General features: G+C 37.4%; 1 protein-coding gene across 2 annotated transcripts in view; it reads right to left on the reverse strand.

Annotated features, from left to right (window-relative positions):
• Nucleotides 1-9012: 9012 nt before the first annotated feature.
• STXBP5L (syntaxin binding protein 5L) overlaps nt 9013-27403 on the reverse strand; it is a 398063-nt gene continuing 379672 nt past the window's right edge. Inside the window, exons 23-27 of one of the 2 annotated variants that reach the window (XM_065875972.1) lie at nt 19975-20335; nt 15426-15591; nt 12815-12926; nt 10611-10831; nt 9013-10030 (exon numbers count right to left, since the gene is read on the reverse strand). In XM_065875972.1, the coding sequence (XP_065732044.1) occupies nt 9989-10030; nt 10611-10831; nt 12815-12926; nt 15426-15591; nt 19975-20335 (902 nt within the window). In that variant the 3' untranslated portion in view covers nt 9013-9988. The remainder of the gene's footprint in view (nt 10031-10610; nt 10832-12814; nt 12927-15425; nt 15592-19974; nt 20336-27403) is intronic. The other variant, XM_065875974.1, reaches the window with a different exon arrangement.

The raw sequence follows: 27403 nt of genomic DNA on the forward strand, positions 1-27403 counted from the left end.
CGTTCACTAATTGTACTTCAGCACAAATCAGTGAAAGGTGCTCAAGTGTCTCGAACAGACCTGCCACTATTATAGAGGGAATCACAGAGGACTCAGAATGAAGCACAAGGACCAGGACCCTTCTTCCTTTACACCGAGGTCATGTAAGCCTTCCTCTAAACCCAGAAACCAATCATCTTTAGGAAGACTCAAAAATAAGGAAAAAGCAGTTATAAAAAATAACTACACTAATTTCCAGAGTTATACTAAAAATCAATAATCGATAACCTGTGTTAAAGAGTCTGACTCCATCTCTTGATGTTTGCTGACAAGTTTCAAGCCTCACCCCCTCTTTTCCCCTCCAGCCCCATGTCTGGGTGAACTGAGAAGAAAGCCTGAGTGCTCCCCTCTTTCCAGTGCAGCCTCTCTCTGCAAACTCTGGTCCCACTCCCAACCACAATAAAAACCCTGAGCCAGTCTCTTTACCTGTGCTCTCAAGCCATTTTAGACCACTTTGAGTGCTACCCTCCTCTTCCCAGAAAGCCTCTTTATGTCAATAGTAAATCTTTTTTGTGTCCTCCTAGGGTGTGTGTATGTGTCATTAATCTTAATATCCAAACCAAATTTTGGGTAGGGTGTCTAGTCTACTTCTGTAGGATTACCACAACAGAACTATTAAGAGAACATAATAAAAAATTACAAACAGACAAGTCACAAAAGAGGGGGTAAGAACGTAAACATAAAAAGGTGTTCAATTTCACTAATCAGGAATAATAAAAACAAGATGCCATTTTCACCTTTCAGATTGCGAAAAAATTAATATTGAGAATGGGCAAAGATGTAGGGCAACAGTAGTTCTCATATACTGGTGAAGAATAGTTTAATTGGCAACATCTATTTAAGAGGTTTAAACCAGCACACCCTTTGACTGAATTCCACAGTATCTTCCCTGGAGAAACACTTGCAGATATGCTAAATGCATGTGCAACAATGTTCACTGCAGTCTTGTTTGTAATATTGAGGGATTGGGAAATATCTAAATGTTTACTAGTAGAGTAATAGTAACAAAGTATGCTTTATTGACACCATGCAATAATATAAGTAAGTTAAAAAGAATGATTGATGTTTGAAGTACTAACCTGGAAAGGTATCTCAGACACAGTATTTGAATAAGCAAGTTGCAGCAGGGAAAAATGTTTGGAAGGAAACAAACCAATAACCAGTACAGATAAGGAGGTGACCAAGGGAAATTGCACTCTTATCTTGTCTAAATTTATTATTTGGTCACTACAAATATGTATTCATGTATTACGTGTGTAATTAAAACACATTTTTGAAAGAAAAATTTTAAATAATGTTTGGATTCCCAAACCAGCTCAGAACTACTCTTTAATCCATAAAGCAGCTGTTCATTTGCTGTGAAAGGTAGAAGACAATGTTTTTGAAATGCAAGTAAATCAACAAAATTGAAAGTATTTTTATTTATTTAGTATTTTTTATTTTTATAATTTTATTTTGAAATAATTTCAAACCTGAATAAAAGTTTCAAGAAGAGCACAAACATTCCGACTTAAGTGGGAAACCACACTTAAGTTTTGTGATTTGGGCCAATTATGTCTTATATAGCAAATCGGTCCAATTCCAGATCATGTGTTGCACCCACTTGTCACGTCTCCTTAAATCTGGAACATCCATCTTTCCTCTACTTTCATGACCTTGGAAAGTTGGAATACAAGGTAGTCATTTTATAGAATGTCTCTCAGTTTGGTTTTATCCAATATTTCCATATGGATATGTTCATTTTTGTCAGAATTATCACAGAGGTGATGCTGTGTTCTTTCCATTACATGCTGTCAGATGGCACATGATTGTTCCCCTACTGGTGATGGTAACATTGATCACCTGATTAAAATACTGTCTGCCGGGTTTCTCCAGTGTAAAATTATTTACATATATTGTGTGTGTGTGTGTGTGTGTATGGTGATTAGTAAGTACTTTTTGTGAAGATACTTTGAGACAATGTAAATATCCTATTCCTCTATCCCACGTTAACTCGCTAGTTTTAGCATCCACTGGTATTTGTTGTCCATATTATCACTACAGTGGTTGCCAAAGAGAAATTTGAAAATTCCATCCACATTTATTAGTTGACATTCTGCAGTAAAGAAGAGCTTTCTCTTTTCCTAATTAATCAATTAATGTCAATGTGGACTCATGAGTTCCTATTTTATTCAATTCCTATCATTACTTTTTGATACAAATTATCTCTGATTTGGCCTGTATATTCCTTTTCAAGCTGACTTCTGTGTCCTTTTGACACAACCCCATGATTCTTTGAATATTTTCTGGCACAAAAACATGCTTCACCCTTGAAATCAGCTATTTCTTCAGGGAGCTGTGAAGATATATTGATATCTCTACAGACTACAAGAATTTTAAGTATAGTCACACTATTTTCTTCAGAGAATAGTGTTTAGAAATAAAAATCTAGGCACTAGGTATGCTCCTTTTTCCTCGGGTGGTGTTCCCAGTCCTCTCGGTGTTCGGACTTAGGATATGCATGTGTACAACACACGCACACACTTTGTTACATCATATATATGTGTGTGTATGTGTATATATAAAACTCATACTGACAGTTCAAATTCTAGTCCAGTGCTACAGAGGTTATTCTCACTTTCCCTTTTACTTGTTCTTCTCCATCAGTGAGAAACCTGCCTCTTGCCTCCTCAGTGTATTCACCCAATTGCTCAGTCCCTAATCTCCTGACCTGCTGGGCTGGCTTCTGCCCTGTTCCACCGCCTCCCTCACACAGGCACCACTACTGACCACCTGAGGGCTGACCCTGCCCTTCGCTCCAGCTCTGTCCTCCTGTGGGCTGTCCCTCTTACCCTGCTCCAGTGCAGTCCCTACATGGGGCTGTGGTCAGAACTTGCTCAGGTTGGTTGACTTTTGGACTGAATGAATGGACAAAGAAAAGAGGGAGGGAGAGAAGGAAGGAAAAATGTCAAATCAGTATTTTAAACACTGAATTACAGATATGTGAAGCCTGAGTGATTGTAATTCAAAGAGGGTGAGGAAGTAAATGGATCCTTTTGAGAAAATTCCGAAGGGGAGACTGGGTATTTGGATTTTTAAAGAGTCTATCTTAATAGTTTTTGGATGTTTAGAGTCTATCTTAATAGTTTTAACTTTAAATCAGAAAACATGCTTTAGCCTAGGATTGGTTCGGTTTTTTCCCCATTTTTATATAGACCGAAACTAGGAGGGAAATGGTGGTGGGAAATTTTTTCTGAAATACTTAGACAGCATTTGGAAGAGTAAGAGTAGTTGGCCAAGGCCACAGTGGAGGTAAATATAAAGAAAGTGCATGAAGAGGAATTAACCATGCAGCTGAAAGCCAGAGGAGCAGAAGAGTGCAGGCTTTCTGGGGGACTTTTGGAGGTGCTGGTTAATGTATGTTCATAATACCCAGTAGGTGGTGGTGTAAGCCCATAATAGCTTATTTTTTTTGCCTGCATTGGATTAAAGTCTGAACTTTAAAAAAGTGAGGAAGTAGGTATGAATGTTGAATTTGTAAGTACATCTTATTTATTTCTACCATTTTAGATTAATAAACTAGTAAAATCTTTCAGTTTGGGGAACTTGTGTTCAGTTTTTTTTTTTACCCCTTTCTCTATTTTAGTTCAAATACATATGCTTTACATCGCTCCTCCACCCACCTCCCCTTTTAAAAACAATTTTAGTTTGCAAAACCATAGTTCACACTGTTGCAAATGAGGGTCTTACCTCTGTCCACATTTAATCTTGGCAACAATCATTAGTGGTGTATGACATAACATAAGAGAGCATCTATGTACAAACATATACAATTTTATTGATATCTCTACAGACTACAAGAATTTTAAGTATAGTCACAATTGCTGAGTGCAACAGAAAAATAGTAATTTGTCATTTTCTGAAAAGATGCAAAAATTCTTAAGATGAAAGAAAGATACATCAATGATATCATCTGTTTCTTATTTCCTAGAATAAAACATCACATAATTAAGTACTAAAAATTATAGGTTATTAGAGATTTTGATCCTGTTACTTGTTACTTGTCCATAACTACCACCTAGTTTATTTTCTGGCTTTGCAGTTGAGAAGGATGGGCCAATACCAGAGGGGAGCAATGTGAGAGGAGAGAACTCTTCTGTTTTCTCATTGACTAGTATTGCGTTGGATAGGTGGACTCTCCCGTTTTTGAAGGTGAAATCACTCTTTCAGGGCACTGGAGGTCACATAGTCAGCTTCAGGCATTCTTCTCCCTTTAAACACATGTCCAGTAACTAAGAAAATATATTCAAACTCCTTTGCCCTGAGAGCAAAGACAAAAATCAAAAAGGGAGAGTTGCTCTCCCTTCTTGCTAAGATCAAATCCAATAAAATATAGCTATGGCAGAACCAGGTACCTGGTACCCATGTCTCCTCCAAATGAAGAATGAGTAATAAATTTGGGCCTGATTTGGTAAATGATTGTTTTGAGAATTTCTACTATCCAACTATTGAGAATTAGTTTTCCAGTTCACGTTGCATGGTATTAAATTTCTTATGATATCTTTGGTGTCTGGTGATGTCACATGTATAAGGCAATCGAAACCTAGATGTTTGAATTGGAATAATTAGTGGCCAGTCATATAGGAGAAAATCACAAAGACAGAGATGTTAAGAATTAATGGGGCACTGCCTGGTCAGAAATTTTTACAGAACATTTGTTCTGGGTTGCGACACAGAATAAATATCAATCTGGCCAATATCTCCAATATCTTGTTTTCCTTGACCCCTCAGAAGTGGGGCTTAGATGCCAGTCAGGGTAGACAAATGTATCTTCCTTAGTAGTAGTTATCAACCTTGGCTGGACATTGGAACTATCTTGGAGGCTTTCAAAAACACTGATTTGGTTCCCACTCTGAAAGATTTTGGTGTAACTGGGAATTTTAGAAGCGCCTTAGGTGATGCTTATGCACAGCCAAAGTTGAGAATCACTTCCCTACATAAATGCATAAATAGACCAACTGTGCCTCGGTTCTTCAGCAAAGCTTCTTATGCTTCACTCTGGCTCCCATGTCCCTTTTTACCCCAGCCCGCTTGTACCAAATTGCACTTCCTGTTCTTTCCTAAGTCAGACCTTTCCTATTTTGAATTTTGTCCTTTCAGGGCTATGTTGTCTGCACATATACACAATAAACGTCTACAGCCATGCTCCCTGGAACGGTGGAATCCAAATACATGACTTACTGGCAGGTATTTCTGGCCCCTAGAGCAGTGTGTCTGTGAAACAGTAACGTCACAAGTGGGGTTGGGGCTACAGAGGACATAGGTGAAGAAGCTGCAAAGGCTACCACTTTTCTCCTGATGCAAAGGGCAGGCCTCGCAGAAACATCTGACTCTTGGCATTGCCCTCCCAGAACAAAAGTGGTCAAGTTACAATGCCTTCCCACGGAGACAGGCTATAATCACACAGATACTCCTGGGTTGTCCCAATGACCCTAAACCAATGAGAGGGCTTTTAGCTTACTCTTCTAAATATGCTTCATTTTTCCCTTCTGCTAAACATTTTAAAACCAAGTATCTCAAAGAGCTAATCTTAATCTTCTTCAACCAACCTTGGGCATAATCTTTATTTTCCTTTTCCTTCCTCAAAGCCATGGTGATCCCTTAATGCAGATAACAGACACATGGTTCCCATTTTAAAAAAGGACTCCAACAGTAAACTTTTTCCTTTACAATCCCTTAAGATCTTTGAGTACTAGAGACCTGGATTCTGATTTATTAACTGGAGAATCATTCAAATGCTATATGAAAGATTTGAAACATTATCTTTATGACTGAATTATCAGAAAACATCTCACTCAGTTCTGTCACCATCCTTCCAAAGTTAGTCAGATAATGGCCATGATGATGACGGGCACTAAGTCTGGGTCTCAATGAAGTGTAGAAAGCAGAGCTGGCAGTACTGCTTTTGCAGTGGATTAAAATAAATGATAAATCAATCATCCATCCTTCCAAACTCCAAGGTTAATGGATGATTTCTTGGTAGGGATTATTGCTCGCATATTAGAACCAGGAAAAAAAATACCTCTAGCTCCATGATGAATTATAATGCTAAAGGCCCATTTTCTCCTGGGACACTAAGAAGGGGTTATCTCTTCAGGGAATCATAATGAGATGGTCAACTTGTAGAGAGACTGTGGTTTGCAAACCTTATCTTCTGATGTCACCTTAAGCAGACAAACCGTAATTTTGATGACAACTAAGGCTCAGAGTCATTTTCTCTATCATTGTTCAAGTTACTAGGAGTATTTTTCTTATGTTCCAAGATAGAGGCAAGACATTTAAATAGTAGAGAAGAGAGATGTAAAGTATTACATGGATCAACAGTACTCGTTTTCCAAAGATGATGATGATGGTAAGATAGTGGTGTGTGTGTGTGTGTGTGTGTGTGTGTGTGTGTGGGTGCGTGCACGCGCTTGCTAAGGTCAGTGCAACAGAACAGAAATGTTCAAAGAGAAAAATCACGTCCATATTAGATTCTTGTTATTGCTATCTCTGAATTAGAAAAATAATTTTGATACAGTAAAACCTCATTAATTTGTATTCCACTAATCAGGAGTTTGTGGGATGAAGTTACCCTTACATTAAGAAAGGGTTTATAAAAACAATATTGAAAGACGAAAAGAACCTACTCTTTTCAAACATTTCAGAAGCACCTTACTTCCAATTGACGTGCCAATTATAAACTTTTGATCTATTCATTAAAGCCAGTTTTAAGCACTTCTGTGAAATGCTATTTTGTCCTTTCTGGTATTTTTTCTGTATGCTTTAAAGTATTCTGTAATTGTTATCTTTCATTGATTCATGTAAGCTTTCCCCAAAATAGCATTTTATTGCATATGAACCACACATGTAATTTTGGGTATAATAATTTGTTACTGTGTACTAACGATGTTTAATTTTATACAAGACATATTACATATTCACACTTAATCTGTCTCCAAATGATGTACAACAGTGGCTCTCAACTGGGGGTAATTTTGTCAATGGCTGGAGACATTTTTTTTTTTTTTTTTTTTTTTTTTTTTGCGGTACGCGGGCCTCTCACTCTTGTGGCCTCTCCCGCTGCAGAGCACAGGCTCCAGACACACAGGCTAGGCGGCCATGGCTCACGGGCCCAGCCGCTCCACGGCATGTGGGATCTTCCCAGACCAGGGCACGAACCCATGTCCCCTGCATCAGCAGGCGGACTCTCAACCACTGCGCCACCAGGGAAGCCCTGGAGACATTTTTGATTGTCATTTTGGGGCGGGTGGGAGTGGGGGTCGCTACTGGTATCTAGTGGAGAGAGGCCAGGGGTGCTGCTAGACATCTGCAGTGCAAAGTACAGTGCCACATAACAAGGAATTTCCTGTTAACAGTGCCATTGTTGAGAAACCCTGATATAGAACAAGTTAAGTCACATCCTGTTGGGGCTTTAGAGATAGTCATTGAATTTAATGCCACTTTGGGCTTTATTTCATTGCTTCTAAAATAAACCAATATTTTACTCTTAGTTTTTTTTTAAGTATAGAAATGACAAAGTATTTGTTCAGAAAATCAGAAAACTGGGTCCTTGAAACTGATGGTACAAATAGTGCAGTGCAATTTGCCTACCAGTGTTTTCCAAATCCTAGTCTCAAGTTTCTTCAGTATTTTTACTATATAATTTTATGTATCATGTTTGTATTTCAAAGTCAGGTTCTGTTACCCTAAGGCTGTTCACAGGAGTCTGGAGAGATTCCTAGAGAGGCTTTTTTGAGAAATCAGGAGAATTCAAGGACTCTGAGAAGTGCTATCCTGGTATACATTTTCTGACTCTTTCCCCCATCTCTTTTCAAAGATTACTCTTCTCAAAGATTAATTTGTTCTTCTCAAAATTACTGAGAACATTTGAAAGAAGTGCCACTTTAAACAAATTCACTAAAAATTTAAAAACTAAAAAAACAAGCAGAAATACTATTTTTGGCTACTCAAATAGCCTGGACTTCAGGAAAATGGTGAATTCTTAAGAAACACAATGTGAGTCTGATAAGACCTTGATTAATCAAAATTCAATGAGCCGAACCCATTAATTTTCTTTAAAAAGATTCTTTTTGAAAGAACAACATACATATTATAGGATGGGTCCCAGAATCTGCATATGTTCATTTCCTAAGACTTTTGACTTCCAGAATCATATTAAATGATGGTAGCAGACATCTTTATTTTGTTTGCCTCTACTAGCTCTCTGTTGAGTTATAATAGATAATCTTTTATCATGTTAAGGATATTCTTTATTCCTTTTTTTTTTTTTTAGATGTTGGGGGTAGGAATTTATTAATTAATTTATTTTTGCTGTGTTAGGTCTTCGTTTCTGTGCGAGGGCTTTCTCTCGTTGTGGCAAGCAGGGGCCACTCCTCATCGCGGTACGCGGGCCTCTCACTATTGCGGCCTCTCTTGTTGCGGAGCACAGGCTCCAGACGCGCAGGCTCAGCGGTTGTGGCTCACAGGCCTAGTTGCTCCATGGCATGTGGGATCTTCCCAGACCAGGGCTCGAACCCGTGTCCCCTGCATTAGCAGGCAGATTCTCAACCACTGCGCCATCAGGGAAGCCTCTTCATCCCATTTTTAAAAGAGCTTTTAATAAGGAATAGGTATTTGGTATCTGTTGACATAATCCTGTGGCTTATGTTATTTAGCCTGTTGAGTGACAAAATTTCTGTTGTCCATAATGGTGACTAAAGCCAAGATAGCAAAAACACTACCACTTTATAACAATTTTCAATAATAAGTATTGAACCAAAAGGTAATTTCTAATGAAAGCCCTTGTTAATCAGAAATGTCAGAATCCCTTTCCTAAAACATTAACTGAGGTTTTACTGAATCAGACTAAAGAGAATGACCAGTTTGGTCTGTGAGTGTCAGGCTGCAAGAGCACCTTTGAATTGAAGACCCCACTGGGATTGAACAGTAATATACTGTGTAATTGGCAGACAAGGATACAAATGGAGCATTAAAAATATATCACTTTAGAACCTGAAACCAGAGTGAGTGAAATCAGTTCTCAAAGCTAACTACATTGTTCCTGTAAGTCTAGTTTCCCCAAACCTATTGTCAACTCCCCTGCAGAGTATAAGCCAGGCTGAAAAAATGCTTCGAGGTGACCCAACCCTGCACGGTTTGTGACTAAAATTAGCAACTTGAAAAAAAAAAAAAATAGCAACTTGTTCTGAAGGTGATAGAAATGGATATAATTGTGTTAGGAATAATTTACTGTACTGGCAATATTTGATTATGACCAAGAACTGTGAATAATGTAAAATATTATGGAGAGAGAAGAATGTTAATCAGACTCTTGCCATAAGAATTCAATAATGTCCTAGTATAATGAAAGTTATAGATGAAAAGAAAAGTCTGGTTTTGTTTGTTTTTTCAGTTGGGTATTGCAAATGTACTTGAAATGCACTGATATCTTCTAACAGATTTTTTTAAATTGTCAGGTGTGGTCCAATTTATAAAAATAGTTTACCATAAATCTTTTTTTCTTCTGTCACAACATGCTTTTTTTTCTTTTCCTCTTAAGATGTTAATTTATCATGCAAAAATTTTTTTCATTAAGTGCATTAATGGTTTTTGTTTGTACAGGATTTTTTCAAATCAGGACTCCCCGTAGTTCCTAAATGTAAATCCTTAGCAAACGACATGCCAAGATGATAGCTCCATTCCACATGGGAAGAGGCAAATTCAGCCATATCTTGGGGTTTTAACCAGGGTTCCAGCCTTTGGGTTGTACAGTGTCTCTGATAAGTCTCCCTTATGATAACTTCAGATGGACTGTAATGGAACATTTTGTGGAAGAAACTGTCTTCTAGCAGTTGAATAGTGATGCCGGGAATAAATTTGGTTTCCGTGAATAATGGTTTCTCAAAGCAGTCATAGCTTCTTTAGAAGTTTAGAATTGGTACCATTTCTTATCCTTATATTTCAGCATTAACTGCAAAGAAAAAATAGTCACCATAAGATGTTAAAAAATTATTTAAAAGTGCTAATCAAAGCAAGCTCATATTGAGCTAATCATGCATATCAAAATCTCAAAACTTATAAGACTTCCTTTATTTTTTGAAATAAAGTACATATAGAAAGACTTTTTAAAAAAAACAATCAAGCTCTAAAGATTTGCCTGACAGGAAATGATTTTTAATGATTGAGACAAAAAGGGGTGTGTGGACCCCAGCCTCTACTGCCCCCTCACACCTTGTTGGGGGAGATCCTGTAATCAACCTAAGTACCTTTTTAGCAGCTGATGCACAATATAGACCCAGTGTACCAGAACCAGTGGATAATTTTCTTTTAAGTCATCCTCTAAGGTAAAGAAGTATCAATATAGTATTAAAAAAACATTTTTTTCTCCCCAATATGAGGGGAGTTATAATACTTATAATGCGATCCCAGTTACCTTGGCTCTCACACAGGATTACTTTCAGTGACATCTCTGTTTAGGCTTTCTTTTGCAGGACCTAAATGTTTAAAGTTATTACTGTATGAAGATGCCTTTATTTACTTAGGCAGTTTACCTCATGTGCATGTTTGGAAAATGCTTCTGCACTGGTCATCATGCCTGCAGTTTTCTCTTCCAGCTCTCCTAGCCTCTGTCCTCTCTCATCAAGTGCGATCCGTGCACGAGTCAGCTCTCCCATCACCCCTCCGGCAGCACCTTTCATCCCTTCTATACCACCTGGTCCAGGAATGTGCTGTGCGAGGCTGCGTGATGCTTTTCCTGCTGAAGCTTCCCCAACTGGGAGTTCAAGCCATAGCAATTTAAAACATTCTGTCAGTAATTCAAGTAATTATAGTCAAGTTTATCACCAAAGTACTTACATTGAATTCTACTGTCATAACTCTCATGAAGAGACATATCTGTTCCTATCATAGATCTGTATTTGCAGATGTTAGCATTTACCGAAGAAAAATGCCCACGAAAGAAACTGAGAGAGATATTGGTACCATATGCCTTATTGTGTGTGTGTGTGGGGGGGTGTTCCATACAATATGGCATAATTGCATTTTTTTTTTTTTTTTTTTTTTGCAGTACACGGGCCTTCCACTGCCATGGCCTCTCCCCTTGTGGAGCACAGGCTCCAGACGCACAGGCCCAGCGGCCATGGCTCACGGGCCCAGCCACTCCGTGGCATGTGGGATCCCCCCGGACCGGGGCACGAACCCGTGTCCCCTGAACCGGCAGGCGGACTCTCAACCACTGCGCCACCAGGGAAGCCCAATTGCATTTCTTGACATTGCTGAATTGGGATGCTCACAATTTTATTGTGACCTCATATTTAACCCATATTAGTGTCTGCTCCAATCTCAGGCCTGATCATTTATTTAAATTTCTGCCCAAGTTGGCATTCCAACCTTCTGTATTCATCTTGCTGTCAGTCTTTGTAGGCCTCAGTTGTCGTTTTTTCAAAAATCTCTGTGTGTGTGTATGTAAATACTAGAGAAAGGGGTGTATGCATGATGGGCATTAATAAACATTTGTAGGAACTTTATTACTTTATAAAAGACTAAAAATTTCCCCATCATTTACAAAGCGCATTTTCACTTAATTTTAATGAAGTAACTTTTAAATATTGAAAAACAGCTATCTTAGTAAAAACAGCTATCTTAGTAAAAATTTAGTGAGAATTCCCAAGGATATAACATTAGGAATGGAATCTAGATCAATTTTTAAAAAATAAGAGGCTTATTGAGATAAAATTCACATATCATAAAATTCACCACCACCCCTTTTTTAAAAAAATTTTTGGCCATGCTGCACAGCTTGCGGGATCTTGGTTTCCAGAACAGCGATCGAACTCCTGGCCCCAGCAGTGAAAGCTCCAAATCCTAACCACTGGACTGCCAGGGGATTCCCAAAACTCACCCTTTTTAAGTGTACAATTCAGTGGTTTTTAGCATATTCACAGATTTGTGCAACTATCACCACTGTCTAATTTTAGAACATTTTCATCACCCCAAAAAGAAAACTCTGTACCTATTAGCAGTCCCTTTCTAGTCCCTCCTTGCCTCAGTCCCTGGCAACTATTAATTTACTTTCTGTCTCTATGGATTTGTCTATTCAGACCATTTTGTATAAAAGGAATCATACAATATGTGGCCATTTTTGTCTTCCTTCTTTAATTTAGCATGATGTTTTCAAGGTTCATCCATGTTGTAGTATGTATCAAACGTCATTCCCTTTTATGGCTGAATACTATTCCATTGTATGGAGGTACCTAGATCTTTTGCATAGTTAAAAATTCAAGAAAAAAGGAGTTTGATCTGTAAGACCAAATGGTGGGTGAGATATTCTGGAAAATGTATTCTTAATTTATCTCTGAAAATGTTCCCTAGTATCTTTCTACTGCATTTTGATTATTGTTCATAAGAGTTTCGCAGGTAGATTTTTTTAAAGTAATTTATTCCATACCATTGGTAAACCTTGAATTCTGAATAAATAATCTGTTTCCTAGAAGTAAAGGCAGGCAGATTCAAAAACATTTTTTCAGATTTTAGTAATCAAATGTCTTCACCCTGCCTTGCAGGTATAATCTACCTGCAAATGACACATTTATTAGCTTACTCATTTTTTGTATGAATTGCATGTACTATGAATTGCATGTACTATTAGAATTGCATCTAATATAAAGTGACCAATTTTATTCATGTTTGGTAAACAAATAGTTTTCATGGTATAGAAGCAAAACGCTAGTCTAGAAATAGGTCTTCTGTTACTCACAGAGCTCTTCTCTGTCAAATGTTTGTCCACTTCCACCAAACAGTCCTTTGAGAAAGCCTCTGTTTTGAGCTTCTGGTGTCTCTATGGGAGTAAACAAATCTCCTAGCATGTCCTATATCAGATCAAAAGAAAACAGCATTAGACTAAGAGTAAAGTAACAGATCAAAAGATAACATGGTGGCAGGTTAGAGCATGTCATGAAAAGGCAGTCTGTTTTCCATATATTTTCCTGGTGATTTTTGCTTTGCTCCCAGTTCTCTCTGGCCTTTCTTTCTCCATCTCCTTCCTTTCCCTACCCTTCTCCAAGAACTGACATCCTAAAATTTTCACTTTTCTGCCCTCTTCGTTTCTTCCTTCTACAATTAGAAAGCATGGGAAGCTAATATTCACCCTAGGATTAATTTACACTTGATCAGTGACTGCCAATCTAGACTTCTGATTCTTTTTCAATTACCATAGCGTCTTTCCTGTCCTAGTTCCCTTTCTGGAACCAAGCATGGACTGCCCTATGAAATGGGAAGCCTTTGGTGGTGTGTAGAGAAAGGCTGGATTTATTTTTATATCACATACAAAATAATGAAGTAGCTCAAGATAAATGAGTCAAAGTAGGCAGCTACTGCATGGTGAGGTAAAATTGTTCTTAATATTTGATGTAATTTAGAATGACTGGGGAGATATCTTGTTAGAAACACAGATGCACTGGCTTTATTCCACATGCGCTAAATCAAAATTTGCATAGATGTGTTCTGGTTATCTGTATTTTTAACTTGCTCTAACTTTTCCTAACTTTTAACTTGCCCTAAAAAGTTTTAACTTGCTTTGGTCTTTCTAAAGCAGACCAAAATTTGAGAACCATTGGTTTGGAGGAAGGAACTTCAACCCAAAGTCAGACCGTTGACCTAATATCAGTTTGTCTGTGAACTTGCAGCGTGACTGTCATCATCATCCCCTTTCACCTCTACTCCCCAGACCTGTGCTCTTCCTCCGAATCCCTTCTCTTTGGAAATGGCTGCACCATCTACTTAGTTCCCCAACCCAGAAATACAGGAATAATTATTAATTCCTTCCTTTCCTTCACTCCTACATCTAATAACCCTCCAATCTGACTGATTACACTTTATAGCCATTGAATCTGCTAACTTTTCTCTCTCCTCACTGTTGGCTGCCTTATTTCAAACCACTATTATTTTTGGCCTTAATTATTTTAAAAAGCCTCCAAATTTTTCTTTTAAAAAGCCTCCAAATTAAGGCTTTTAGTCTTAATTCCACAAAACTAATTGCCATACTGCAACCAGAATATTAGCTTTAATAAACAAATTTGTTAAACCTTTTCAATGACTTGCTATTGCCCTGGGGATAAATGCCAGATTCCTTAACGAGCTTACAAGGTGTTCCAAGCTCTGTTCTTGACTAACTCTTCAGCATCAACCCTTCACTCTCTCCACTTCCCAACTCAGCACTTTGTTGGAAGTTGCCTGAACCTTGGGGCTGTCGCATGCCTCTGCTCTGTCAAGAATATTATTACCTTTTCCATCTCCAGCCATCCATTCCTATGGATAACTCCTATTCATCCTTCACAACCTTTTTCTAACTACCCCTTCCCTTTTGTTCCATCAACCCAGGTGCCCCTCTCACATGTCTCCCCAGCACTGGCACAGCCATATAACAGCATTTTCCAGAGTATTGTGGTTGTCTGTTTACTTATCTCTCCCTCCACACTAACAGGTAGGGACTTGTATCTTGTTTATGATTGTGTTTCTAGAGCCCAGCCAAGTACCAGGCATATAAAAAAACTCTAAGTATTTGTTGAATAACATTTATTATTATTTATTTTTAAAGCTTATTATGTTCCAGGCACTGTGCTCAGTGCTTTATATGAATTCTTTCTTAATTCTCACAGCAGTGCTTCAAGGTAGTAGATTAAGTAAAATGGCCAAAGTTATATAAGTGAGCAAAATGCAACTTAAATAGTTCAGAGCTTATACTCTGAACCTCTATATTGTAATAAATGGGTTTTAGTTTTCTTATTTCTAAAATAAGGAGGAGAAACCAATTAAATCCCTAAGATGCCTTTTAACATTTTGTGACCACATTTACTTATCCAAGGCTAGATAGGCTTTTATATTTGTTTCTAGGTTCTGCTTACCGCTATGATCAAAGACAAATGCCCAATTCTAACCTACAGGATATGTATTTATTTTGTATGGCTCTTAATCACAATTAAGATTTCTTTAAAAAAATTTCATTAACTCCCTGAATTGTATGCAGAATTTTTGTGTGTACATACATATTCCCCACCCTGGAGGAAGATTTTCATAATCTTTCAGAGGATTCTCCATAGGCAAAAAAACCAATAAAACACACAAAACAACCATTGATATGTATGATCACATTCTTCGCACATCCCGTTTTTTCTTATTTTTTTCTGTGTATATCTGGAACCACACTAGAACTTGGTAGCATCACAATGATGAACATATATTCAAAACATGTTCTAGGGCAGGCATATTTATTGTCTGGCTCAATAATATTTTAACTTTTAGACATCTTTCTAACTTTTTCTCTTTTTACAACTGTGTCCAATGTTTATTCATAAATATGCCTGACCTACCTGTAGATTATCACACATCTCTTGGCTGTATGTTAACCGCTGAATTTCAGTAGGAGAGACAAGGTATAATGCCTGTCCTTCATTGGTAAAACAAAACGTCCGTGCTATCCTCATGTCTGTCAGTGGCAAATAATTAACATCCAACATTGGGCGAAGACTAGGTAGGCTGAATGGAAAAAAACAAATCCACATTTCATTTTCAAGTTGTTAGAAGCTTTTAATTTCTTCGTATAAAATGTGTAGATCCTTACATAAAACAATACTTTTTATACCACAACTTTACGGTTGTTTCTTTATCCTCTTGAATTTTCAATGGTAGTAAACTAGACTTTCACATAAAATCATATTCACAAAAAATTATGGGCACAGTTCTTCTATCTTAATCCACACAGATACTTAGCAAATGTCCTTGAAGGATGGATTAAACGCAGTGGCCAGCAATTTCAAAATGCTTTTTGGAGCATTTCACAGGTTCCTACAGTACAGTTATAATCTTTGATTATGGCAGAAACACCACAGCTAGAAAATGGCTGCCTGCATACTTGGTCTATTGTCTCTTTTTAAGGCAGAACTCCTGGGTCTGAGGAGGTTATACACTGATGAAGTGGGTCTTGTTCACTGTGCCTGGGAATGGAGTGGCTTTGCTCCCCATTCCTTTACTTCCTCTATACACAGAAAGTGAAAATCACCTATGACTTAGGGCACCTGCACTGAAGAGGTGATTAATAAACAAACATGGCTGGGGGCTGTAACAGAATTAGTTACAAATAATAGATCAAAATTTGCACATCCAAGCTAATACCACATCTCAAGTGTCTTACTGATTGGCTCTATGCTTACCCTAATGTTGTAGTCAAATGATTCTACTTACATATTTATAAAAATGTACTTTTGGATACTGTCACTGGAGCCAGATTTACAAACTACTAAAGAAAACCAATCTCAATGCTTTTAAAGCACATCTCTAATGCCAAAAAGAGAAAAATAAACTTGTAGTTAAATCTCAAGCTTTGACATCATTCTACTGATTGTAGTGTACACAAAGATTTTAAATTAACCCAGATCATAAAACCAGCACCTTGAGAAAGAAGTACTTATCTCTCTTATCACAGTAGTTTGTAATTACAACTTAAGCCCTAGAATCTTACCGTATAAAGTGGGACCTGAAATCTGTGCTATAGGAATACGTTTTTCATGAGGTCCTAGCGCTGTGCTGTCCAATATGGTAGCCACTAGCCACGTGGCTATTGAGCAGTTGATATATGGCTTGTCTGATTTGAGATATTCTGTACGTGTAAATTATATACTGAATTTCAAAGATTTAGTATGAAAAAAGTATATTAAAAATACATGTGATGGCGTCTGAAGTAACAAAGATCCTTAGGATATGAGTCCAAAACAAACCCAGTTAAACAGACTTCCATTCATTCCGAATAATGGGCTGTGGTGGGGAAGAGGTTCCTATGGACTTTCCTGGTAAGTTGTGTTGTCTATGTAGCATAATAAAAGTAAGCCAACAAAATACAACAGGTGTAATCACTTTTGGTAGGAAAAGGAAAGAGTAAGTCAATTGCTAAGGTCTAGGAAACAAGTACTCTTAAAGATGAAAAAAAAAAGTTTTTTTCTGTGCAAGGACATTTTTATAAGGAAATAGTGTCAGGTAACTAAAGATGGTTCCCACTAAAAATGGCTCTCTCAGCCCAATTTGAGAACTTTATACATAGATAAGCCTCTTGCATCTCTCTCTACTCTTTTCTAGGTCTGGGTACATTGGCACATGAGCAATCATACCTACCTAGCAACTATCTGAAAACTAGGACTTGAGGAGATTGGGCTCAGTGTAGTTAAGTTCTGCATTGGAAGTACGGAGTCCTAACCACTGGACTGCCAGGAAAGTCCCATAGTTAAGTTCTGACAGGGTCTGGAAAGATCTGGGAATATGCTTAGCAAGGTCAGAAGCATGCCAATTTGTAGACTCCAGTTACTCAAGCCACATGTTTCCTAGCCACACCTTACACATTACTAAAATCATGTCAAAATCACCTTTCAAATATTTTTGAGATCCTCATGAACACATAAAGAGTTTCCACTAGGACATAATATTAAAGTAGTCATCATCATGTAAAACAGCTTTTACAAAGGGCAGAGACAGAGAGATCATTTTATCTTTCCTATTGCTATGACTCCTGTTGCTTTTTAAACTCTTGCTTTTCATTTCTCAAGAAATTCCCCTCCTCATAAATGTAGATGTAGCATGTATTCATTTAAGTAGAAATTAATTTTCAGATGTACCATTTAAGAAAAGAAGACATACTAAAATTTTGCAAAAACAGGGTAAGTAGTCACTATCAAGCTAAAAACTCAATTGCGAAATAACATTTTTGAGTGACTAAACGTGAGCCCAGGGGAGTGTATACACACATTTTTTTTTTTCCCTTCTAAACTAAGGCATGTCTAGGAGTTAAGTCGTTATTTTCAAACAAGACTGGAATGGCCTTCAGAAATCTTTAAAAAGAGCTTGAGAAAGAGAAACCAGATGAAGAGACAAAGAGTAAGAAATATGTAAGAATGAGCAGGCCGTAAATGATTTTATGTTTTCAAAACTTTCTCCTCATTAACTACTTCTTGGCTTACAAATCTACTCATGTCTCCCCTATTAAGTAAAATATAACAATAAAAACACTCTTAAACACCCAGGTTTGCTCTCGAACTACTTTCCTGTCTCTCTCTCTTTTTACCAAAATTTCCCCAAAGAATACTGTCTCAGGGGTTGGCAAACTTTTTTTTAAAGAGCCAGATGGTAAATATTTTAGGCCTCCAGTGCAACTACTCGACTCTGCCCTACTGTGCACAAGCCCCTCTGGGCAGTATGTAAGCAAATGGGTGTGGTTGTGTTCCCTGAACCTTTGTTGATGGCCACTGAAAATTTGAATTTCATATACTTTTCACATATCATGAAATATTCTTCTCTGATTTCTTTCAACAATTTGAAAATGTAAAAACCATTCTTAGCTTGCAAGCTTTACAATATCAGATTGGGGGGAGGGCAGGGTAGATACGGCCTGGGGCTGTAGTCTGTCAGCCCCTGATCTATGCCACTGCCTCTTCTTGCCCCCTTGAAATTTAGTCTTACCTCCACCGTGCTCCTAAGATTTGCTTTCTCAAAGATCACTAATATCTAGGTGCCAGATCTAGGGTTTTTTTCTTGTACCCAAACTCTGACCTTTCTGCTCTGACTACCTCTTGACCATCGTTTTGATACTCTGCTGTCGTTTTCATTTCATGAAGTTCTGCTACTCTGATCCTTTTCCTAGCTCTCTGATGACTTCTCAATCTCCTTTGCTGGAGTTTCTTTTTTCTCCTCAACATAAATGTAGACATATGCACCCCTCCCCCCCAATTTTTGTCCTAAGACCAGTCTATTTCTCCTCTTTTTTCATAGTGTCCTCTTTGATGATTTCATTCACTGCTACAACTTTAACTAATGCATTTACGTAAATGGTTTCCAGAGCTTTATCTTCCATCCCTATTTTTTTAAGAGTCCAGACCTTAAATTGCTGGCTAAACTTCTGCAGGCTGGCATATAAGTACCTCACATTCCAAGCATTCATTCTCAATTCATTCCCAAACTTCTCATTATCAGTCTTTCTAAATTCTGACTTTCTTATCTGCTAATGACCTCACTATTATCCAAGTTCATGATAAAACTTTTTAACCTTTCCTCACTATTATCCAAGTTCATGATAAAACTTTTTAACCTTTAAGTTCTTTTCTAACCCTGAGATTTAAAGACCTCCATTACCTTTCACAACCAGTTGGTTTTACATTCAGCAAATTTCCCTCAATTATCCCTCACATCTGTTTCCACCTAGCCTTCAATATAGTTACGACTTCAGTTCAAAAGCCCATCCAAGCTCTCCCTCCATGTATATTTCTTAATGCATAGCTAGAGCAGGTTAAAATAAAATGACTTTTAGTATACTGTTCAGTGTTGATCTCACTTTTTCCTAGACTTGCAACCTCAGGCAAGTTTGTTAACATATGTAAAATGGAGGATGCAAATAACACTTTATTTTCCTATGTCCTAGAGAAGTTATAAGGATAAAATTAAATTCTGTATGGAAAATTCTTGTGTGTACTATGAAACATAGTAAAGGTAACAGTTCATTTCTTTTCCTTGTAGTTTATTCATCTTCACATATCCTGTGCCTAGCGTAGCATCTGGGAGATAACATGTGCTCAATAAATGTTGAATGAATATGTGAATGACTGGAGAATCACTCTTTCCTTAGATTCCTTGATGTCATATTTCATTCACAATGCAAAGCATTTTTAGCAAAAACAAAAAACAAACAAAAAGCAAACAAAAACAAATAAAAACTCAAAGTCTCCTCAAACTTTTGAGCAATAAAACATTCACAAACATAATGAAACAATGATCTCAGGTTGCTTCTTGATAACATCTTGCCACATTACACATATACTTTTCATAATTGTACCTTGTTTGCACTGTTATGATTACCAGATAATTTATAAAGAAGGCAAGTACCTCATTATCATGATATGCCCATTGGCACAAAAGCATGCCAAGCAGGCACTGTTACACATGACCACCACATCTGCTTGCAGTATAAAAGATGTCTCGGTGATGTTATGAACATAGAGGCAAGTCTGAGAAGGCAGTGAGAAGACTTTGGCTTGTTTTTCTGAGCAGATTATTGTATACTGATGATCTCCTATTTCTTGGGATGGAGAGGGGCAGTTCATGACCAGCTTTCTTCTCCAAGATTTCTCATTTTCATCTATGTTGTTTGGATCCCTCCAGACTTCATATGGTGGTTGCATTAATCTGCCAGTTCGGTCCATACAGGAGAATGTTAGGACAGCTCCTTTCAATGAGAGGAATGTACCTATAAAAACAATTTCATATCACTGGCACATGAAATTCTAAAACAGCTGCTATTCATCTATGGGTGATAAACGTTTTATATTATGATAATTCATATCTATAGTGTCATAATTTTGCAGTATTATACATAAATCAGTAGATTTGTGAGTTCATCAGTTGCAATAACTTGGAATCATAAAAGGTAGGGTCTAAAAGGAGTCTAAGACATCAACTTGTCAAATCCTCTCATTATATTAATGAGAAAACAGAGACCCAGAAAAATGATGAGACTAGGGTCAGGTCACATAGCAAGTCAGTGGCTGAGCCTGGACTAGAACTCAGGTTTCCTAATTCCTAATCCAGTTTCCTTTCATTATACTATATAGTATTCATTAAAATACCTTTTTAAAAAGCAAATTTTAGAAAATTTATAATTTTAATTTATTGAATAACCAGCTGAAAAAATAATGCCAACTGATTCCACTTCTTTATTTTATGGACTCATTCACTAGAAAATGCTATTTTTCTTCTTCTGAAAATGAACACTCAGAATATTTCATGAAATTTAAATATCTAGAGTTCATGCTAGCAATTTTGATTGTATTAAAAAAAATCCAAACTAGCTTTGGCGTTTAGGCAGGCTTATGCATCTTTTATACAGAAAAATGGTTTACTCACCTAGGATCTCCAAGGTTGAATATCCATGCCAAACTATTACCTATGGGTGATTTTTACCAGTCCCACAGACAAGATACTATGAAGCTTAGGAAGTAACTTGGGGTAGACTGACCTTTGGACATTTCCAGATTCTCCCCTAAGCAGTGCCCTAGCAGCCTTTTCTTTCCTTTCTCCTTTGACATCATGTAGAGAGAGTAAGGAAGTTATCCCAGGCTGATATACCTCAGGAGTGTACATGTACCAGAGACTTAGGAAGGGTGTTATAAAAATACATTCCATTTAGAAAGTACTTTATAAAGTATTTAAAATTAAAAATAACATGTTTAGATGATGTAACATGATTTTTAAAAAAAAAGCTCAGTAAGTCCAAAATATAGCCGTTACTATTTCAGAAATACACATTACAAAGGAAGCTTAAATTTAAGGACTTCTATAGTAAGATATTAACAATTCGGTCTACAGTAAATAATTCACCAGACAATTAATGAGGATTTTCCTCCTAAAAGAGGTCTTACTGGCTAGAAGTGTACCTTCTCCAGCTTTCCAAATTACCAGTCTTCCCCACTAAAATCTTAATTCATTCAATCAACAAATACCTATTGAGGGTTTACCATGTGTTCTAGGCTCTGTTTTAGGCACAGGGGAATAAAATAGTGAATAAAACAGATAAAAATCCGTACCTTCACAGAACTAACTTTCTGTGATAGAGACAGACAATATATATGATAAGTATATATATGAGATTAGATAGCAATAGGTACTAAGGAAAAAATAAAGCAGAAAAGGGGATAGAAATTCTTGGAAAAGGGTGAGATTAAATTTTAAATAGAGTAGAAGATGTTAAGGACTAATGTTTGTTCATTTCCCCTCCCCAAATTCATATATTAAAGCCCTCCCCCCCTCCCCCAGTGTGAATGTATTGATATTTGGAGATGGGCCCTCTATGGGAATATTTAAGGTTAAAGGAGGTCATAAGGGTAGGGCCCTGATCTGATAGAATTGGTGTCCTTATAAGAAGAGACACCCAGAAACCTAGCTCTTTCTTTCTCTCTCTCCCTCTCTCTCTCTCTCCCCCCTCCCCTCCCCCACACATAGGAAAGGTCACATGAGTACACAGTGAGAAGGCAGCTGTCTGCAACTCAGGGAGAGAGTTCTCACCAGATACCAACACTGCAGGTATGTTGATTTGAGACTTCCAGTCTCCAGAAGTGTGAGAAAATAAAATTCTGTTGTTGAAATCACCCAGTTTGTGGTATTTTGTTAAGGCAGCCTGAGCAGATTTATACAGAAGAGGAGGCTTCTTTGCATCGTACTGTGGAATTAAGGCTCAGGAAACCAGCACAAAATATTCTGGCAACTGTGATTATCCTTTATCTCTGATCCAAGAGTCTCACGTCTTCTATCAGCATCCATGAAACTGGCAACTTAAATTTATTAGCTTGCAAGTAAAGTAAAATCTCAAACTATTCACAGATCTTGACCTTCTGGAGCAGTTACGGGCAGACTTATAGGAGATGAGATCAGAGATAATACGGAGCTAAGTCATGTAGGTTCTTGTAGGACACAGTAAAGACTTAGACTTTTACTTGGTATGAGATGGGAAGATTTTGAGAATAGAGTAATATAATCTAATTTCCATTTAACAGGATCACTCTTCGTGCTGGGTATATCCTAAAGGGAGTCAAGGTTGGAAGAAAGGAGAGCAGTTAAAAGGTTAGTACAATAATTCAGGTGAGAAATGGATAGAGGCTTGCTCAAACCAGGTGGTAATAGTATAAAGGGTGAGAAATGGTCAGAATCTGAGTATATTATAAAGGTCAAGCCAACAGAGTATGCCAATAAGTTGGGGTTAGAGTGTGAAAGAGATACAGTGGTCAAGATTGATTCTAATGCTTTTGACCTGAGAAACTGGAAGGATGGAATTGCCATTAACAGATATGGGAAAGACTGTGGGAGAAAGGAAAGGAATATTAGGAACTCAGTTTGGGACGTAAGTTTGAGATACTTATTAGACATCCAAGTGTATGTCATATACCTATAACTGGATACCTATGTCAGGAATTTGGGGATAGGCCAGACTATAAGTATAAATATATGACCCATTAGATTACAAAAGGCATTTAAGGTAATGAGGCTGGCTGATTTCATGTAGGGCTTGAATATAAATAGAAAACAGAAAAGGTTTAAGGAGTCTGTCTTTGAGCACGCTGGTGTTTTAAGTCCAGTGAAATGTAGAGGAGCGAGCAAAGGGGACTGAAAAAGAATGGCTATAAAGGTGGAAGAAAACTAGGTAAATAAAGTATCCTGGAATCTAAGTGAAAAGTGCAATGTTATAAGGTAGGGAAAATGGTAAACTGCAATATGTTGCTGATGTGTCAGGTAAGATGTGACTTGAGAATTGACCATTGGATTTAGCAGTGAGGTCAGTGATGACCTATACAGAGCTTTTTGTTGATTGGTGTCGGGGAAAGTTTGTTTAGAATGCACTCAAGAGAGAATGGGAGAATAAAACTGGAAATAGTGAATATAACATAACTATTTCAAGGAATTTTGCACTAAAGAAAAAGAAGTGAAATGGGGCATTGTAGGAGAATAGATTCAAGGAGGGGTTTTCTCTTTTAATGGGAGAAATAACAGCATGTTTGTATGCTGATCTAGTAAAATGATGAATATTTATTATAATTATATAAAGGAAACAGGAAAAATTGCTGGATTGACTTTCTTGTGTAGGTGAAAGGGAGTAGAATCTAGTGTACAACTGGAGACATTCACCAAGTCAGGAGCTTACAGTTTAGTCACAACAGGAGAAAAGGTAGAGACCATGGAGATACAGACAGACAGGTTGGTAGACGTGGTGGCAGCTGCTGAAGTTCTTATCTGATCGTTTCAGTTTTCTCAGTGAAAGAGGACACATGGTCATTAGCTGAGATTGAAAACAGTGGAGGAGGTATGGGAACTCTGAGGAGAGTGGAGAAAATATGTAATTATTGTTCAAGAGGGTGGACAGAGGACTACCCAGCAGCACAGGAACCCACTTGAGGTTAATGATGATTTATTTCAAAATGAGACTTTTTAGTCTGGTTATATATTCTCCAGCCATATCCAGCTACACAGACACAGAAATAAAGTAGGTAGAATTAAATTTAACCAGGATTGTGATTAACCATATTACGTATGTATGATGTTATGATTTATGATAAATATCTATTTGGTCTTTATTCCTGTTTCTGGCACAGTGCTCTAAAATCCTTGGAATTTCCTGACAAGAGCAACACAGGTGTCTTTCATTTTGTTAATTAGGTGATTGGGGGCCTCACCTAAGGATAGGGGCTTCTTGCCAGGGGAACCAACCAGGTGATTAGAGGGTTAGCACTTTCAGCCCCACCCCCCTACTTTTGGGGCAAAGAAAGAAGCAGATTGAGTTCAATCACCAATGGGCAATGGTTTAATTAATCACACCTGTGGAAGGAAACCTCCATTAAAAACCCAAAAGGCGGGGGTTTGGAGAGCTTCCGGGTCGAGCAGGCAGAGCTGTGGGAGAGAGCTCTTGGAGAAGGCATGGAAGCTCCACGTCCCATCCTACGTTCCTTGCCCTAGGCATCTCTTCCATCGGATGTTCAGCTATATCCTTTTATAGGAAACTGCTAAGCAGTAAGTAAACAGTTTTTTTGATTTCTGTGAGCTGCTGTAGCAAATTAATTGAACCCGAGGAGGAGGTTGTGGAAACCTCAGGTCAGAAGAACAGGTGACTTGGGATTGGCATCTGAAAGAGGGGGAGGGGACAGTCTCATTGGACTGAGAACTTACCCTGTGTGATCTGACACTACTTCCATGTAGTGTCCGAATTGCGTTAAATTGTGGAACACCCAGCTGGTGTCTCAGAGACTTGCTTGTTTGTGGAGAAAACCTCCACTCATCTGGTGTCAGAAGTGTTGTGAGTGTGGTAGTCGTGTGAAAGTAAAGGAAACGCACAGGAGAAACACGGAAGGAGGAAGGACTGGCTTTTTCCCTATACAGGAGGAAAGAACATTGTTTTCTCCATCCCAGCATGCAAAACTGCATTTGTACTATTATCACCTGCGGCTTATTTAAAAGCAAATTCTCAGACTTCATCCCAGACCTACTGAATTAGAAACTCTGAGAATGGTTGTAACAAACCCTCCAAGTGATTCTGATACAGACTAAAGTGACGGCTACTGGGATGGATAATCTTTAGGTGTTTTCTCACTCTAAAATTCAGTGATTTAGTGGTTTAGTTCAAATTTCCGTATCATTGATGAGAATTTGTTGTCAAGACAATCAAGATAAATTAATGTGAAATTAAATTTAAAAAGATAAGTGGGCTTTTCTTTGTTGAGAGATTTTTGATTACTGATTAAATCTCCTTATTAGTTACAGGTCTGTTGAGACTTTATTTCTTCATGATTCAGTCTTGGTCGGTTATATGTTTCTAGGAGTTTATCCATTTCTTCTAGGTTATCCTATATATTAAGAACTATATATCTAGATCATTGGATTTTCCCAAAGAAGTACATTCTTTTAATCTCTCCATAAAAGAAGGGAGTCTGGCAAGAGTTTGAATTCATGACAGTAGCATGTGACAAAAGGGTATGTGAAATATCATTTTTTTGATAGTACCTGTAGAGAATTTTATTTTGCTTTTTTAATTCAATGAATTTTTAAAATATCTAAAAATCTTAATAGCTTCCCACATGTCTAGCTATTAAGGGCTTAGACAGATTCCTTGCTTTATTCAGCAGTTTCAAGTGACAGTATATCTACTTTGGGGAAAATAGAATTGCTACAAACACATTTAATACAACTAGTAATAAGAACTGTAAACAACTAATAGAGCTGCTACCTACAAGTGGAGTGTGTATATTTGTTTTCCTGTATTAAGCTGTGATTATACTTCAGTCAAATACAATCATTATGCTTGAACTATATTCTTACTGTATTAGTTTTTAAGATATAATGCATGAATTTCACAAATGTTTGAAATATACACATCTTATATGGAAAGTCCCTAAACTAAATACTTCCATAGAGCAAAATTTCTCATCAAGGTTTAGACTTAAGATGAAAAATTACATCCTTCTCATTTGATCTCCAGACAAAACCTATTAACTAGTTTCATATTATATCTGTGAGATAGCACATTCACTCATCTGTACATTTGCATAAGTTAATTGTTCTTCATCAGAGAGCTAGATTTTAAAGGAATTAAATGCTAGCAAGTAAGTCTGACATAGGGAGTGGGCTGGGAAAAGTCTAGAGTAGAGGGTAAGTCTAGGAGATATTTCTTGTCAGCAGGCAAAGGACAACACAAGAATACTGTAAGAAAAAGAATAAAGGCAAGAAGATCATCTCTGATATACTTTTGCATATGAAAACAAATATATCTAAGCTTAGATGATATGTAAACAAATATATCTAAGCTTAGATAATATGTAATAAAAAACTGAATTAGTAAGTTAAAATCATATCCTTAGTATACAAAAAGGAAAATCTAGAGAAAATGAGGTAAGTCCATCTACACAAATCTTTATCTCTTGCATTTTTAATTTTTCTTTATCAGCCCTTCTTTAAGTGAGGCACGTGTTCATGGGTTTTAAGTTTGTGAAACTAAAATATTTTAACCACAATCAAGTTAAACTCCTTTCTCTTTCCACTGTAATTTTCTTCCAGTTAAGTGACATTGTAGTGAATAGGCATTTCAGGAATCTGGACAAGGGGAAATTAAGATGGGGGTACATCTAGAATTTAGTAGACTTGTGTACGTGATTCACAATCACTACCATGTCTAGGTTACTGAAAGCCTTTTAGGTTATAGGAATGGCTGCTAGGAAAACTCCCACCACCCTGATGCAACTCAGCATTAATCTGACATGGAAGTGCAGGGCTGAAGATCATATTACAAATTATATATTATGTCAATATTAGAAATATATAGATAATGTAGAAGAAACAAGATTTGAAATTTGAAATGTCTGGATCCAAGAGCTAGTCTGTAGAAAATTCTTCCAAATCTTACAGCTCCCAAGAAACTCGATACACGTTTTCCAAAAGGGAAGTGAGGAAATAAGACTGGTTGGACCAGAGAGCTGGTGCTGGGAAGTAGCAGGAAATCAGATTAGAAAGGTAGAACAAAGCTGAGCTTATAGAGATCACTGATTTCCACGATTTTCAAGAAATTGCTTCTATGGGTAAGTGAAAGGTATCAGAGAATATGGTGTATAGAAATTAGGTGATGAAGACAATATTGTAATAAGACCAGTACAGAGGCAGTAAGTAAAGGGATCAGAAAAGAAACGGAAGTGATGGAAGTCATCTAGGTAGTATCATGGCACTATTAACAGAAATGGGGAGAAGAGCAAGAAGAAATAGTTTGGGGGTAAAGAGAATGAATTTA

This window comes from Phocoena phocoena, chromosome 4, assembly GCF_963924675.1.
Source record: "Phocoena phocoena chromosome 4, mPhoPho1.1, whole genome shotgun sequence".
NCBI classification, from domain to species: domain Eukaryota; kingdom Metazoa; phylum Chordata; class Mammalia; order Artiodactyla; family Phocoenidae; genus Phocoena; species Phocoena phocoena.